The sequence below is a fragment of the Mirounga angustirostris genome, unplaced genomic scaffold, assembly GCF_029215605.1.
Source record: "Mirounga angustirostris isolate CCGP_5_RB_7025 unplaced genomic scaffold, mMirAng1.0.hap1 SCAF_10, whole genome shotgun sequence".
NCBI classification, from domain to species: domain Eukaryota; kingdom Metazoa; phylum Chordata; class Mammalia; order Carnivora; family Phocidae; genus Mirounga; species Mirounga angustirostris.
This window is the reverse complement of record NW_026991718.1, coordinates 110,242,879-110,259,187: the sequence shown is the minus strand read 5'-3', so window position 1 is coordinate 110,259,187 and position 16,309 is coordinate 110,242,879. Positions and strand designations below refer to the sequence as shown.

At 56.2% G+C, this 16,309-nt stretch overlaps 1 protein-coding gene across 2 annotated transcripts in view; it reads left to right on the top strand.

The window, feature by feature from the left end:
* Window positions 1–284: 284 nt before the first annotated feature.
* SIRPA (signal regulatory protein alpha) overlaps window positions 285–16,309 on the top strand; it is a 41,192-nt gene continuing 25,167 nt past the window's right edge. Inside the window, exons 1-2 of one of the 2 annotated variants that reach the window (XM_064572926.1) lie at window positions 285–475; window positions 1,501–1,588. In XM_064572926.1, coding sequence (XP_064428996.1) covers window positions 1,510–1,588 — 79 coding nt within the window. In that variant the 5' untranslated portion in view covers window positions 285–475; window positions 1,501–1,509. Of the gene's footprint in view, window positions 476–848; window positions 951–1,500; window positions 1,589–16,309 lie in introns of those variants that run through there. The other variant, XM_064572925.1, reaches the window with a different exon arrangement.

Below are 16,309 nucleotides of genomic sequence, written 5' to 3'. Positions count from 1 at the left end.
CTATTTTTGTACCATCACTCTCTCCTTCCTCTCCCCCTTCCCCCTACATTCACTTACTTCCTGCTTTTCCTTCACCTCGGCCCAGCTCTGAAAGAACCGGGCCCCTCGGGCGCGCGCGTCCACCCCCCCCCCCCCCGCCAGAGGGGCCTTCAGCTTTGGGGCCCAGGGGCAGGGCCACTCCGGGAGGGACAGAAGGCAGACACCCCCGCCCCGTCCCCCCCTCCACCCCCTCTCCCGTGCCGCCTGCAGCCGCTCGCCAGCCGGCGGGAAGCCCGGACTAACCGCGGCCCCGAGTCCGGAGGCCGGGGGAAGGAAGCCGGCCGCAACTTCCCCAGTCCACCTTAAGAGGACGATGTAGCCAGCTCGCGGCGCTGACCTTAGAAAAACAAGTTTGCGCAAAGTGGAGCGGGGGCCCCGGCCTCTGGGCAGCCCCGGCGGCGCTCCCACTGCCTCCCAGCCCTCGCCGGCGGCGCAGGTCCGAGCGCGGCGGGCGGGCGGAGCGGAGCTGGGGGCCGGGGACCGGGGACAGGGGACAGGGGAGCGGGGAGGGAGCGGCGCGGGCGCGCGAACTGGCACATTGTTGCAGCCGGCGGCCCGTCCAGTCCCGGGCGCTCGCGGGGCGCGCCGGCGGCGGGGATCGCGGGGCCGCTCCCCCGGGCTGAAGCCGCGGGGCTCGGCGGGGGAGCTGGGCCCGCCGCGCGGGCGAGGGGGCGACGCAGCCCTCCGCCTCCCCCCCTGCCCCCCCCCCCCCGGGCGCGCGGCTGGCGGGCGACACGGGGCTGGCGGGCCCGAGCCCCGCAGCCTCCCCGGGCGGGCTGGAAGGAGGGAGGCGGGGAGGGCAGGCGAGAGGGGGGCCGGGCTACCGGGAGGGCGGGGGCAGCGGCCGGGACTGCGGGCCCGGAGCGAGCCGAGCCGAGCCGCCGGCGCCGCGAGGAGCCCGGGCGGGGCAGGTGGGCAGCGGCGGGGGCGGCGCGGCGGGGCTCGGCGGGGCTCGGCGGGCTGCCCCTCGCCCCTGCGCGCGCGGTCCTCCTCTCTCCCGCGCTGGCGGCCGCGATCTGCGCGCTGCCTCGCTCACTCCTCTCCCGCTCGCTCTCTCCCTCGCTCTCTCTCCCTCTTTCTCTCTCCCCCTCTTCCCCTCTCCCCCTCTCTCGCCTCTCCGTGTCCCTGGCTCTCCGCCTGGCTCCCTCGGGTCTGTTTCTCTCTCCTGCCGCCTCTCCCTGGCCGTTCCCTGGCTTTATTTCTCTCGCGCTTGGGGTCTCTCTCCCTCTCCGTCTCTCGATCTCTCGGGGTTGGCGGGGGGGTTCCTCCGAAAATCGCGGCGGTAACGGCGGCTCCTAAGCCGCTCCAGGCGCCTGTTCCGGGGAGGTGGGGGGGGGAGGGAAGCCCGGCCGGGAGGGGAGGTGGGGGGGGGGAGGAGGGGGGAGCCTTAGTCATTTCCCCGCTCCAACCTGCGCCCGCCCGAGCGCGCACTCACCGCCGCTCTCCCTCCTCGCTCCGCAGCCGCGGCCCATGGAGCCCGCCGGCCCGGCCCCTGGCCGCCTCGGGCCGCTGCTCTGCCTGCTGCTCGCCGCGTCCTGCGCCTGGACGGGTAAGCACCCCTGCCCCCCGCCGCTGCCGTCCCCCAGCTGCGGGCCCAGGCCTGTCAGAGCGCCACTGGGAGCCACTGGGCTAATGTCCAGCAGTAGTAAGGGGAGACACGTCTGTAACCGGGGTTACAGATGCAGAAACTGAGGCCCAGAGAGGGCCAGCCACTTGCCCAAGGTCACACAGCCATGGATAGGACCCACTCTCCCTCTCTCCGTTGACTCTGACTGTGTGGGCATTGTGCTGGGCACTGTGCTGGGCACTGGGACATACCCAGATGAGTTGGTCCACCCAGGCCCTGCCCAATCTGATGGGGGAGGAAGGCTGTCAGCAGCTTTCAGAGCTAGGTGCCCCTGGCTTCTCTAGAAGCTCTTTCCCTGGACTTATGCTTTTCGCACGTCTGACTTCAGGGTCTGAGAGGAGGGGGTCGGGGCAGAGGTCCCCCAGGTACTGCCTGGAAGGGAACAGAAACAGGCTGTTGCAATTAGGGAAGAATGAGCTCTCCCCCTGGTGCCCAAGCAACACGGTGTTGGTGTGTGTATGGGAGAGAGAGAGGAAGGGAGGCCGCAGTAACTCTGGGCTGAGCTGCTGTGATCAACAGATCCTGATGCGAAAGCACGAAAGCACGGGTGGATTGTCCCTGTGCTTGCCAGAGCCTCTTGCTGGATGGTCTGCTCCTTGCTGTTCTCCCGGCTCCCCCACTTCCTCCTGCCTGCCTTCCCTGGGCTTCCAGGCAGCTCCCTGCAGTTCAGGTGCTCTGTGGGGCCGTTACCTGTGGCTCTGAGCATGTCTTTTTGTTGGCCTACATCAAACACCTGGCTGTCTCCAGCAGGCGGGCTCTGAAGGCTACCGTGTGTGTTCGCCAAGGGGTGAGGTCACCACTCAGGAGTCCTGCTTCTTAAAGGGGTTTTGCAAAACCATGGGTCTCCTGGGAGGGCACAGGCGGCTGGGTAAGGGCTTTAAAGGAGTTGGGGTGGGGGAGAAGAATGGGGAATCTTGTTTTTTGGCTCCTTGAAGCTGTGTTGTAGGCAGAGGGGTCTGCGCTACCCTCCTCAAGGAGGAAGGTAAAGATGAGCTCAGTACCCACTCTCCACCCGCCCCCCCCCCCGCCTTTTGCATTTGCCTAGAGACTGGTAACCATCTGATAGCAGTGAGGAAGGGAGAACTAGCAAAGAGTGGGTGGAGGGAGAAGTGGGGGTGGACAACAGCTTCTCTCTGCCCTGCAGTTTCCCCAGAACCCCAGGAATCTACGTAGGCATCCCCCACCCCACCCTGGGTCTTCCCATTACATTTGGGTCCTGGCTGGGCAGAAATAAGCACTGATACATTTCATGTCTGCCTGGTGAGTGGCATCTCCGATCTGATCTGCTCCTTCCTGCCTGAGCCAGCCATTTACACCCTGCAAAAGTCCTAGTTCCTGCCCCACGTCCTTCCTGGATCTGGCCTGGAAATGCACAAGTGTCTCTCACAAGTACTTCATTTTCCTGAAACGGGGAACTGGGCCCAAGTTAATTTCTAAATGTCTATTCCAGACCCTTCTCCAACCAGGACGCTGTGGTTCAGTTTCTGGCAAATGACCGGCAACGCTGATTAACAAGTGTTTGGATGGGCAGCCTGCCTTTCCTGGGGTGCTGGCTGGGAACACTGACACCCTTCTTGTGAGCAAATCTTCCCTTTTTGCCTATAAAAACAATCTATAAAATGGTAAAGATTAGGCCATAAAACTTCCGTTCCAATCCATTCAGCATCAATAACCTGAAAAAGTGGGAGCAGCAGAGGGGCCAAGATTAACTTTGAAATAAATAAATCTTAGGAGGTGAGAATACATTTCTTGGCTGAGGACGGTGGGGCAGGGGTGGGGTGTCGCCTTCACAGCTGAAGCCTGCCAGCATTCTTCACTCTGTGTCCTCCGGACTCCCGGTAACACTCTGGACCCTGGCATGGGTTCACCTGGTCTGGCTGCAGGATGGGGCTTCGGGGCCCCCCTCCCTCAGCTGCTCCCAGGATGGAGTTTATGACAAAGCAGAAGAGAGGCAGGACAGAAGGGCAGGAAGGTAGAAGGAGGCAGTTGTCCAATTTTCCAAGAAAATAGATTTGTTCGAGTGAGAAACTCAAATGTCAGGCTTAGGAAGGCGGCGTTAGATTGAATGACTACTAACATCTTTCTGAGACCATCAGCCTGGGAGGTGTCACATGATTGCTGGGGCTCCACATGATTGCTGTTTGCAGGGGGCTGGTCATGTGAGTTATCTGGGTTGGGGAAGGCAGGAGAAGACGTTTCTAAAGATTGCCTTTAGCACAAATGCTGCCAAAGGGAAATTCTAAAAAGATGCCAGTGAAGTCACCAACCTGTGTTCTTGGAGCCAGCGTGAGGCCTGTTTCCTAAAACAACCTCACTGAGGGAGATTCGAGGCTGGGAGCAGGGCAAGGGGCCCGGGGGCACCTGGGCACCCCGACTGCGGAATAGCCCTCAGCCCCTGGCATTGAAACTGCAGGCTCCTTGCTTGGCCCCACCGAGGTCATGGGCCTCCGGGGCCCCCACTGGGCAGACCTTGGTGAGCTCCCGCTGGCTCCTCACTCTGGCCTGGAGGAGGCCAGGCCAAGTTGGGGTTCAGGCGTTCGGGGCCAGCTGGGCTCTCTAGGGACCTTCTGACCCTTTGGTAGAGGGGGACATGCTGGTGGCTCCTGTGTACTTTCCTAACTGGTGAAGTTAATCTCACTTCCTCTTTCTCAAGAGGACAAAGAGGGTGGAGGGCACTTTGGCCCCGATGGGCTCAAGCTGTTGGAAGTTTCTTTTAAAGCCATGGTGTTCTCTGGGTACTTTCTGGCCATGAAGTATTCCTTTACCAATTCCCTGGAGACCCATGGTGTGATTCATTCCTGTATTTGTAGTCATTTGGCACATTTGAAGTCCTAATGTGAGCCACATGTGGAGAGAAGGAGAACCCATGTCTTTGAAAGTTAACTGCACCCCAGACTGTGCACTAAGGGCCTCCCTGTGTCATCTCATTAATCAGCAAAGCAAACATGAGGTGGCTATTATCCCCATTTTGCAGATGAGGAAAATCGAGTCCCAAACTGGAGAAGTAACTTGTCTAAGGAATAAGTGGAAGAGGGCCGGGATTTTGAATCCAGCCTCTGAGGGAAGAAATTTCCTGACTTAGTCCAGGCTGGAGGGAGTGAGAGGAGCCCCCTCCAGGCTCAGACGGAGGTTTGTCAAGAGTTCCTTCTGGGGCAGAAGCCCTTCCCTGAGTCATGGTTGCTTCTCGGAAGGCACACTGAAGATGGAAACACTAGAGGCCCCTCCCAAGTGACAGCTCACGGGAGTGATGTGGCTTCCACCAGAGCCCCCCATCTGGGCTGCCGAGCTCTGGAGGCCCCCAGAGCTGGAATATTCCTCCTTGCATCTTCCCGGTGCCCTTTGCAACAGATGGAGAGGGGGTGTTTGAGAGGAAGGGAGTCTAAAACTGTTGTACGGAGCCCACACACACTCGCTCGCTGCTTCCAATGGCTCCGTGCGACAGGTTATTTTCTTATTTGTAGAGTCTTGGACTGATGGAAGGTTCTCCCCCCTCTCCCTCTTTATAAATGTGCTCAGATTTCTGGCCTGTCAACACAACGCAGATCATGTCCCTCCCCGGCTCTAAACTGTTGAGTGGGTCCAAGTTTTCTCCAAAAACATTTAAAAAGAAAAGAAAAGTACAGCTGCATGGGCGGGCTTCCTCCCTGACAGGGCTTACTCTCAGCCACATGTTTTCCCAAGAGCTGACCTGAGATGTTGCAAGAAGCGCGGGCTTCCTCCCTGTCGACCAGAGCTTGCCTAGCCCCTCGGCTGCGTGAGCACCTAAGACCTGAGAAGCCCCGGAGTTGTAGAATCCCACATTGGACCCTGTTTACTCCAGCGTTCCGCAAACATATGAACACGAGGCGTTTGGCTTGTGTAACGCTTGTGAACATGCGGCCTGACCCAGTTTGGGAAACGCTTTTGTACCCATCCGTGCCCTCAGCTCAACCCTTTTCATCTCTGTGCCTTTGCTTATGCTGTTCCCACCAGCAGAGCCGCCCTTCCCTGTACCTCCTTATCTTCATGTGCCCAAACCTATTCCTCCTTCAGTTTAATCCGAGGGAGCTCCTCCTCCTCTGAACTGTCCCCACCCCCAGGATTGTCTCCGCCCCTGACCGAGGCTACTTGTTGCTCTCTCCTTGTTTTCTCACCATATGCAAACGTGATTAGCACCTGGTGGGCGTGGTGGTTCTGGATCCCTCCCCCCAGCCCCAGCCCCACCCCGCGCTAAGTCACAGGCCGGCTTAGCGTGGTGGTGGGCGGGAGCGGGGGGGGGGGGGGGGGCGGATTGTGAATCCCAGCTCCACCGAGTCTGGGGCAATCTCCTGCCCTCGGTGTGTGTCTCAGTTCCCTCCTCTGTAAGACAGAGATGACATCAGCTACTCTGTTTCAAGGATCAAGTCCACTCATACACATGTGATGCTTGCGCCTGTACCCGGCCTGGAGCGAGCCCTTGGCACGTGCCAGCCAGCCTCGCAGCCACCTTCGCTTTGTTCTCTTTGGAGTTCCTCCTCCACCAAAGTGGGGCTGGCTTTTGTAAAGTACCTGGCACAGTCTCTTGCACCCAGTGGGCACAAAATAGCAAAAGCTCCCAGATGGGAGTGCATGCTATTCCGTTTGGGGTTTTTCCCTGTAGCTTTGGGGCCCCTGGGGGCTGGACAACTCGAGCGGAACCCCAGGCTAGTGGGATTTAATCGTCTGTTCCTGGGACTGAGGCTGTGGATGCAGGCTGCCTCTAGGTGTCTCTGTCCGGATCCACAGGTTTAGAATTGTGTGTTCCCAGACCCGGAGAGCCAGAGAGGAAGCCTGGGAGAGCCGTTGGGGGTCTCACCGAGCGCCTCGCTGTGCCCCACTGTGAGAGAGAGCCTGGCACTCGTGGGCTCACACAGCAGATCCACTGCAAGGCCGGGGTGGGACGCCAAGCGCCCTCTCTTCCAGGCCAAGGCTTTTTAAAACTGGCTGTGCTGGAAGTTTCCATCGTTAAAGCCAGAAATCTGACAGGTTCCCGAATTCCATGGAAAAATACTAAAGTAATAATAATGGGAACGATTGTTTCCAGCCACTTACTGGGCTGAGCACTTGGCCTGTAGGACCCCGGTGGTACTCGCCGTTAGGTGGTGTGCAGTTATCGGATCCACTGGACCAATGAGGAGACTGGGCTCAGAGAGGTGGAGCAACTTACCCAAGGCCGCAATAAGTGGCAGAGTCGGGATGACAGCCCAGATCAGCCTGACTGCGGAGCGCAGGCTATTAGGTAGACATGGCTTAGCCTTGTTTGACAGGTGGGGAAACAGAGGCCTGGGGGAAGGGGCGGCTGGCATCCTGCTCTCTTGTAGCTCCTCTCGTATTTCTGTCAATCAGTGTATCCTCCCAGGAGTCAGAGGTGGCCGGTGTTCCCAAGATGGGTTTCCGTCCCATACTGGCGAAGGAAGCATCTATTTTCACAGCTGAAACTGCTTTCCTGTTCCCTTGGGCGTTGCTGGGGCAGGTCTTCAGACGGAGCCCTCCGCAAAATGGATTTTCCCCGCCAGGTGTCTGGCCAGGCCATCCGTCCAGAGGGATGCAAAACAGCTGAGGTGGAAGTCAGGCCGTGATACAGATGGGCTCTTTGTGTCTGTGAGGTTTCCTGGCACATCCATTTGGGGTCGCAGGGGGTGAGATGGCCGCAGATTGGCGCCAGGAGCCCAGGGCATCAGGGGGGAGCCGGGGAGCCAGGAGCGAGCGAGCGGGGAGCCTCTGCCTGGAGAGCTGGCCAGAGGGGTGGGCTCCCAGGCCCGGCTCCATTGCCGACAGACCATGTCCCCCAGAAATGGAAGTCTCCGTGGAAGGAAAGAGTGCGCTGTGGGCTACAGACGAGCTGAGGCTCGATTCCGTGCTCTCCTTCCTTACCTTTTTATTTTGGAAGATTTCAAACATACACAAAAATGAGCAGGAATGGTGGGGCGACCCCTGGCTTCCACACTGATCTGTCACTCTTGCTTTGCCTGCCCCCCAATTTACTGGGAGTGGAGGGTTTGGGGGAGTTTTGGAAAACAAATGCTAGGCATCAGGTGTCACTTCAGCCATCACTAGTCTGACGTGCATCCCTCGATGTGCTCCGTGGTCTGACGCTCACAATGTGCCAACAAGCATGGGTGTCCTCCATCCGCATTTCACGGATAGGGAAACTGAGGCTCCCGAAAACCAAGTCGGGGTCCTCCCACGGCCACGTAGCCACTGAGAGGTAAAGCCAGATCCCAGCCTCGGTTTACTCTTAACCACTTTGCTATTCTTGTTATTATCATTTTAATTATAAATATTGGTCCAACAAAAGTTTTGAGCATCTACTATGTGCCAGGGTGATTCTAGTTGGTTGGGGATACGACCATGGATGGACAAAAACACCTGTTCTCATGGAGCTGACGTTCTAGTGAGGAAGACAAATAGACCCAGGTAAATATTGCATCAGGTGGAGACAGGTGCTGTAAAGAAAGTAAAGCAGGACGAGGGAATAGAAGGTCGAGTGGGGACAGAGGAAGGGCCTCTGTGAGGAGTGGAGGCCTGAATAACACCGAAGGAGCAGCCATGGGAATATCAGGAGAGCGAGCCACATAGAAGGAATAGCAAGTGCAAGGGCCCTGAGGCTGGAATGAGTTTTCTTTGCTCCAGGAATAGCAAGGAGGCCAGTGAGGCTGGAGTGAAGGGAGACGGGTAGTGTGGCAATAGGGAGAGGTCAGGGCCGGACAAAATACGGTCTGGCTCACTGAGCACCTTGACATTGAACATGTCGGACCTTGTGATAGAATTATTACTCTGTGCATCGCCTCATTAAATTCTCACCACAGTTCTGTGATATGGGAACTATTATTATACCTATTGGACAGATGAAGAAATCGAGATTCGGAGAGGTGCAGTGACTTGCCCAAGGTCACACAGCTTATAAGTGCAGAGCTAGGATTTGAGCCCAGGCCCTAAGGGCTGCAGCATCCTCGTCACTGCTTTCCTGCACCTCCTCCCATCTAATCATCCAGAGCAGCTCACTGAATCAAATCCTCTTTGTTCCTGCTCCAAACTTTTCAGTGGTTCCCACTGCCCTTAGAATAAAATAAAACTTCATACCGTGATCCACGGGGCATGGCATTTTCTGGACCATGTCTCTCTGTCTGACCCTCATCTCATATCACCCTCTCCTTCCTCTGTGGGCTTTGGCCACAGCAGCCTTCTTTCTGGCCCTCTTATGCACTAGCCTCTTTCCTGCCTCAGGGCCTTTGCATGTGCTCTTCTCGCCTGCTGGAACACCTTCCCTGGCTCTTGCTTCCTTCAGGTTTCAGCAGTAATCTCGCCTCATCAGCGGGGCCTTTCCCAGCCACGCCATTCTGAAAGCGGGTCCCCCTTGTTATTCTCAATCGTGACAACAAATTTGTTTTTGAGCACTCCTAGCCATTTCTATATTTGTGTCATTCTTTCAGCCTTGTGTCCCCCGCTAGGATGTAAGCTACATGAGGGTAGGGACTGTGTCCATCTTACTCATTGCTGGGCCTCCTGGGGCCTGAGCACCAGGGCTGGCAGCAGTAGGCAGGCTAATACATATGGCTGAATGAAGGAACAGGTGGGTAGTAAGAGCTCCATTTTCAGGAGAAGGCTCAGAGCCCTCAGGTCACACAGGCAGTAACCCTGGCCTGAGAGCACAGTCCTGCCCTCACTACTACACAGTCCCACTTCTGTGGCTGGGGCCGTGGCCACGGCACAAATCCCCACCCATCTTGCTGTCATAGTGATCCCTAAAACGTCAAGAAGTACACAGATAGCAGGGCCACCCTGGGTGGAGGGAGGTAGCCAAGAGACCCCAGAATTGGTACTGAAAATTCTGGCTATCCGAAACGGCTTGCCCCAGTGTAGACACCGTGATGAACGAGCTGGCAAACCATGAAACGTGATGCAATTAGTGCTCCAGTCTCTCGGCGGGGTTTGGTTGGGAGGGCCCAGCCCAGGTCAGCCGCTCCCAAAGATTCATTCATTGTGCGAGGCCGCCCGGCGCAGCGGGTGACAATGCAGGTGGAGTCGGGTTCCTCGGCAGCCCCGTGACCCTGAGCTTCAGTCTTGTCCTCTGGGAAACGGGAGCCCTGTCTTGCTGGGTCCCTGTGGCGGTTCACCGGGGCCCGCCGTGCTCCTGGTACTGGCGGGGCGTGATGCTGTCCAGCCGTGGTTACTATTACTGTTATGGTTGCATGGTCATCGTGTCCTGGTTTGGGGCTGGAAAGAGCAGGTGGGACCCCCGTTCCAGCCTTCACTGGCGGGGAGACCTGAAACGCAGCCTCAACTGCTCTTTCTGCGAAGCGGAGGCTCACTTTGGTTGCCCTCCCGCGGGCCCCTACCAGCTCCGATGCTCCAACCCAGATGCCCTCCCCACCCTTTGTCTTGCTGACAGCCCAGGCCCCCTTCTCCAGCAGGGGTGGCAGTGAAATGGGCGCCCGCTCTGGGGCCCGTTCCTGAGTTCGAATCCAACATGTGCCTCTTAGTCTGTAAGCATGTGCTCCGGAGCAAGTGCCTTTCCCTGTTCTGGGCCTCACTTTCTCCATCTGCAAAATGGAACCTCTGCCTGTTTCCTCTCGCGCGGGGACTGTTGAGGGTTAAAGGGAATGAGGAGCTGTGGAAAGTGCTTTGTGAGCTGCAAGGAGCGCTATAAAAGGCATCAGTGAATGGTGTCAGCTTGGGGGAAAATCTCATCCAGAGACTGTCTGCTGTCGGCAGCAGAGTGTGCTGGAGCCTTGGCAAATGCCGTTAAATAAATGCGGGTCGCTTTTAAGGGGGCCTTTATCTCGGCTGGGAAAATGTGTGTGCGTCCTTGGCAGCCTGAGAATCCAGAAGCCTGAGCTGGAGGGGACCCCATCGTCACAGGGAGAAGCGATCGCGCACCAGCTCCGGGAGCAGATGTCTGTTTGAGCCTTGCCTCTGCCCCTGCTCTGCCTCTCAGGGTTACAACTTCCTCACCTGGAGGAGGGGGACGGCAACAACAGCACTCCCCTCGCCGGGCTCAGTTCAGTGACGGCTCCCTGTTGTGTGACCTCATGCACACGTGGGACCCATGGGAGCACCGGGCCTGTCCCTAGAGGAACAATGGGGCCTGCGGTTGGAAGAACTCCCCTGGGTTCTCAGCCTGTCCAGCCCCCACCTTTGGGCCTCAGTTTCTCCATCTGCAAAATGGGAAGGTGAGAAGAAGGTCCTTAGGTCGTCGAGGCACCAAGTACAGTGGATGGTGGGGTGGTGTCCCCTGTCTGTTCTCCCCACGTCAGCAGGGCTGCCTAGGCCTGCTAGACACAGAGCGTGTTTATAGCACACGTACTGATAGTTCCTTCCCTGCTGCTTTGCAAACAGGGCCACATTGCAGGCATGGCTTCATCACCTCCAGGTCCCTCTTACACCCTGCGAACACTCACTGGGGCCTTTGAGCCGCCTCACCTCCGGGCCTCCTAGTCTGCAGTCAGCTCAGCCTGCTCACAGGTGCCGCGATGAGTGGTCTCGTGCATATGTCGGGCAGAGCTGGTTTTGCTTCAGAGAGAATCCTTAGCTTCTCGATCTTAAAATTGTGATCATCGTCATCCCTTCCATTCTTAAATGTCTGCTGCATGGTCACGGCTGTCCGGCTTTACGTGCTTCCTCTCTGCCAGGCACCAGACTGAGCTCTTCACACTTGTTAGCCTGTTTCATTCTAAACAGCCCTAGTGTTATTATCATCCTCCCCATTCTACAGATGGGAAACCACAAGTCCGGAGGGGTTAAGACATTTCCTGGAGTCTCGTAAGTGGCAGAGTTAAGATCTAAACCCGAACATACATTCAGTGAATACCAGGCACTGACATAAAGCTGGAGGATCCTGCAGGGAACAGAACTAAGTGTCTGCTCTCAGGGCGTTTAGATGTAAATCTAGGGTAGGCAGATGGCGCTAATGAAACTGACAAATACCTATGTGATATGTCGCTTGGTGGGTGATATGTAGGAAAATAAAACAGCAAGGGCCATGAAGGGGGTAGTGTTTATACAGAGTGGCCAGGGAAGGCCTTTCAGATAGGCCTGAAGGAGGTGAAGGAGCCAGAGTGTAGATATCTAGGGGATGAGAGTACGACGCAGAGGCAGTGGCAAGTGCAAAGGGCCTGAGGTGCTTAGAGACTCTGGCATGATTGCGAGCAAGCTGTGGTGCCCTGGCAGCCACCAGAAGGGTTCTGGGTCTCACTCAGAGTGCAGTGAAGGCTGCAGGAGGTTTTGAGCAAAGGAAGATGTTATCTGGCTTAGGTTTTAGAGGCACCTCTGGCTGCAAGGAGAGCGTGTATTGTAGAGAAATGAGGCGGAGGCAAGAGGGCCAGCTTGGAAGCCGAGGTGAAGATGCAGGTCAGGGACGGTGGTGCGGTCAGGTGGCTAGAAGAGATCAGAGTCTGGCCAGATCCTAGCAGTAGGGCTGGCAAGATCTGCTCGTCGATGGGCTGTGGGGCAGGGTGGGGAGGGGGACAGTCCTCAGTCCAGTTCTTCTGACCACTCACATCTGACCTTGGGGAGAGAGACTGTTGGACCCCCTTGTTTACAGGTTCGAGAAAGTGGAGGCTCAGAGGGGATGAGACATAGGGGTCTTCTGGCCCCAGAGCCCAAGCTCTGGACTGTTGGCCCCTCAGGAGTTTCCCTGCTGCATGGAGGGGGCTGCCGGGGTCTGCCCGCTCCCTGCAAGGATATGGCACAGTGCCCAGTTCCCAGAGTTGCCTGGAGTGGGGGTGGAGGAGAGAGTACCCCTGTTTGATTTGCAAGGCCATGTGCATCCCCATTTGCGCTGGTTCTGATGCAGCTGGTAGTTTCTACCGCAGCACGATGGGTCTGTCCGGCAGGACCAATGCTGGCCTCCTGTGCAGATGCCCCGAAGCCCAGTCCCAGGTTAACCCCAGCCCAGCTTGCTCATGGCCCACAAGCATGTCCCAAGGACTCCGCCCTGGTGCCTGGATTGTGCAGAGCCCTTTCCTCCTCTGCACCTTTGCTCCTGTGGTCCCCCTTTCCTGAGATGCCTTCCCGTCTCCCCAGCCTCTGTCAGCCTTCATGACCCAGCTCAGGGGCCACCACCTCCAGTAGGTCTTCCCACATCCCACCCCTCTCCCAGGGCCCGGTCCCCAAGCCCCTCTTCACTCACTGATCTCCCTCCAGGTGGTCAGTGCCTTGTGTCAGGGACTCGGTCCCACAAGGGCCGGGACCCGTCGTACTCAGCTTCATGTCCTGTAGCTTCGAGGACCGGGGCTGGCATTGGCGTGGGGTTCGAGAGGGCACAGATGCACCAGGCCCCCTGCAGAGAAAGTCAGTGTCTCACTGTGGCTGTCGGAACCCCCGCACACTTGCGTCGAGCCCTGAGCCCCCCTCTTGGGAACCGCAGGGTCCACGAGCCCTCCACCCAGGCAGCCCCCCATGGATCGGCCCCAGGGGCTGTGTGCTCCCTGCCTCGGGGCGTGGGGTCCAGAGTTTAGAGCTGGCCTCTTGACCACCTAAGCACGTAGAAGGCAGGTGCCCTGGGCCTCGCCCACCAGCAGCTGATGGCAGAGGAATGTCCCGCCCCTTCTCTCACCACCCTTGTGTGTAGAAACCCGTGCGTGCCAGACGCCGTCACAGCCGGGCGTGTGGACACACGGGTGTTATGCCGACAGTGGTCCCCTGCCGTGCACACACTCACATTCACACTCGCGTGTACGCCATCACCCCCGCACACTCTCTACACATGCATGCACACGCCCGTGCACAGCCCACTCCTGAGCTCCCCTGCCCGCACGCTCTTGAGCAACACTCTTGCACTCGCCTGCCCATATGTGCATACCCCTGCGTCTGCTCCTTCACTCCTGTGTGCATGCTCATCCACACTCCTGCATTGCACGCTGTCACACACAACCCTTAAGTCATAACCCAGAAGACACCAAAGGCAGCCCCTGACAAGGTGTGTGTGTGGGGGGTCCTAAACCAGCAGCCCCCCGCGAGGAGGGCCGGGAGCGACGGTGGTCCGGGGAGGGGCCGCTGAGCGCCCCTGCTGCGGGGACTGGGTGTGAGCTGCGCCTTCGCGGGGTCCTGAGGCCCCGGCACGGCCAGAGCTCTGGCCATGGCCTCCCAGGCCCCTGGGCTCCTTGAGTTTGTGGAAATCTGAGGGTGGCCTCCAGGCTGTCTCACAACAAGTCCAGGGGGCCGTCACCACCCGCTGCGCTGACTGCTTCTGTTAGGGAACTTACTCGCAGGTTTTATTTCATGACTTTAATTTTGTTCCCAAAGGAGTAAATGTTCACTGAAGACACAAGATTTTAATATATTGTTTACTCTAGAGTGAAAAAGAAAACGGGCCAAGCCCCGGCCTCATTTCCCAGACCTGGCGCACCTCAGCATCATGGTGTTTGTCACGCTAGATCTTTTTCTCGAGACATTCCAGTGGTCAGTCAGTATCTGCAGACAGTTTCTCGAGTGTCGAGTCTGTGCTGAGCACCGTGTCAGAAGCTGGGGGAAAGCAGCAGTGAACAAAACAGACAAGATTCCTGGAGGGGAGGCTTATTTAAACAGTAAACATAATATGTAACATAGGTATTAGATGTAGAGATTTTTCTTATTATGAAATAGAATACTATAAATATTTAATAGTCATCCAGTTTAGGAAATCTGAAAAATACCCCAAATAGAAGGAAAAACCCCTCAGTTTTAGTTAGATTCATGACCCAGAGACAGTTGCGTTTTATAGCCTTGTATATATAATACCTTGCTGTTGTTTATTTAAATATAGTTTTATTTTATTTTACAAAGTCATAATCATACCGAAAGCACAGTTTTTATTTTTTTATTGTGCAAGTCATGCAAACAGAAAACATAAAAACAAAATCCCTTGCAAATCTATTACAGAATTAACCACTGCTAATCTTTAATATGCACTTTTTTTTTTTTTAACATAGCAGTCTGAGATCACACTGAATGTGCCACTCGGTAACTGATCTCATAATACATTTTTGTGTTGATAATTGTCATTCTACACCATCATTTTTAATGGCTGTAGACTCAGTCCTCGTGTGGGGTCACCATCACGGGATCAATCAGTCTCCTTCTCTTGGACATTAGGACATTTCCAGTTTGTTATTTTTTAAGAACACCTGAGTGAACGAAGCAAAATGTTTGCTCATATTCTTAGTTATCTGAGTATGATTTTACATTGTTTTTACTCAATCATATTTTAACGACATCAAAATGTGGATTGCAGTTACCTTTGATGGTAAACTAGGAGATTATTGTTGTGTTTTTATACTTTTTCATTTTCTCTAAATGCTTTGCAATGAACAGGTTTTATTTGCATAATCACAAAATCATTTATAATTATGCCCTGCAAAAAATGTCCAGATTACCAGTTTTCGTGGTGGTGGCTCTTTAGGCCTCCGTGTAAGTCCACGTAGGGGATAGGCCGTAATTCACTTAGCCATCGCCTCTCACGGGCCGCCCGGGTTTTTTCTCCAGCTTTTTCAAGATCATCATGTGGGAACCCCACGCCCTGTTTGGGGTTGTGTCCTTGCAGAACAGCCCCGCAAAGGCTGGTGGACAGCTTTCACACCTTTGGTACATCCTGCCAAACTGCCTTCCCAAGAGGATGTTCCAATTTCCACTCCCACCAGCAGCGTGCGAGAATGCCTGCCCAGCCGCCCTACTCACCCGGAGATGGTTCAGGCCCCTGGACCGTGGCTCTCCCTTGCCAGGGAGGGCAGGGAGAGAGCAGGAAATGGTTTTGTTCGCGATGCCAGCATGATGACCCCAGGCCCAAAACCGCAGCAGTGATTTTTAACAAGCCCGGTTCCTAGAACAGAACCTGCCGAGAAAAAGAGAAGCAAAGCAAGCAAGGGAAAAGAAACCTCTCTGCTGGAAAAAACACACATATACACAGATTAAAATAATATTTGGCACTTACGTCGCACTTTTAAAATTCTTCAAACGCTTTATAAACACTAGCTAATTAATTAAGCCTCCTAAATCTGGCTGCAGTGGTGGAGAGAGCTCAAGAGGAGCTAAAAAAAAAGGGGGGGGGCCAGCCCTCCCCAACTCCAGATTTTATTGTCGCCTGCCCGGGGTGTGATTACAGGCCTCCGGCTGCACCCCAAGAATAGCCCTGCTCCAACACGTTGCACGCCTGGTTCTGCAACCATCTCCTGCTCGCGCCGCTCCCCTCACCAGCTGCTGACTCACGCCCCTGCGCCACGTTATTGATAAGGATAATAATAACTGACATCTATTCCGTGTGCCGGGGGGGTGGTGCCAGGCGCGGTCCCGGGCTCCCAGCTCACGCCATCTCCTGGATATGCCTGTGGCAGCTCCACTCGACAGATGAGCAAAGACTCAGAGAGGGGCTTTGCCCAGGAGCAAATGCAGTCCCTCCTTCATTCATGAGTGCGTTCATTGAGCGCGTAGTTATTGAGGGCCCGGAGCGTGCCAGACAGTTCCAGGCAGGGGCTTGGAAACAGTTCCTTGTGGATGCCACATCCTGGTTGGGGGGAAACATGACAATCAAGTATATAAATGTTGTATCTGTGATAATAACGGGAACAGAAACTCAAATTTACCCAGCCCCTACGAGGCCGGCGCTTATGTCCTATTGTGTCCTAGTGCTCAGGACGGTCCTGGGGGGTGGACGCCGGTACCCCCACTTTG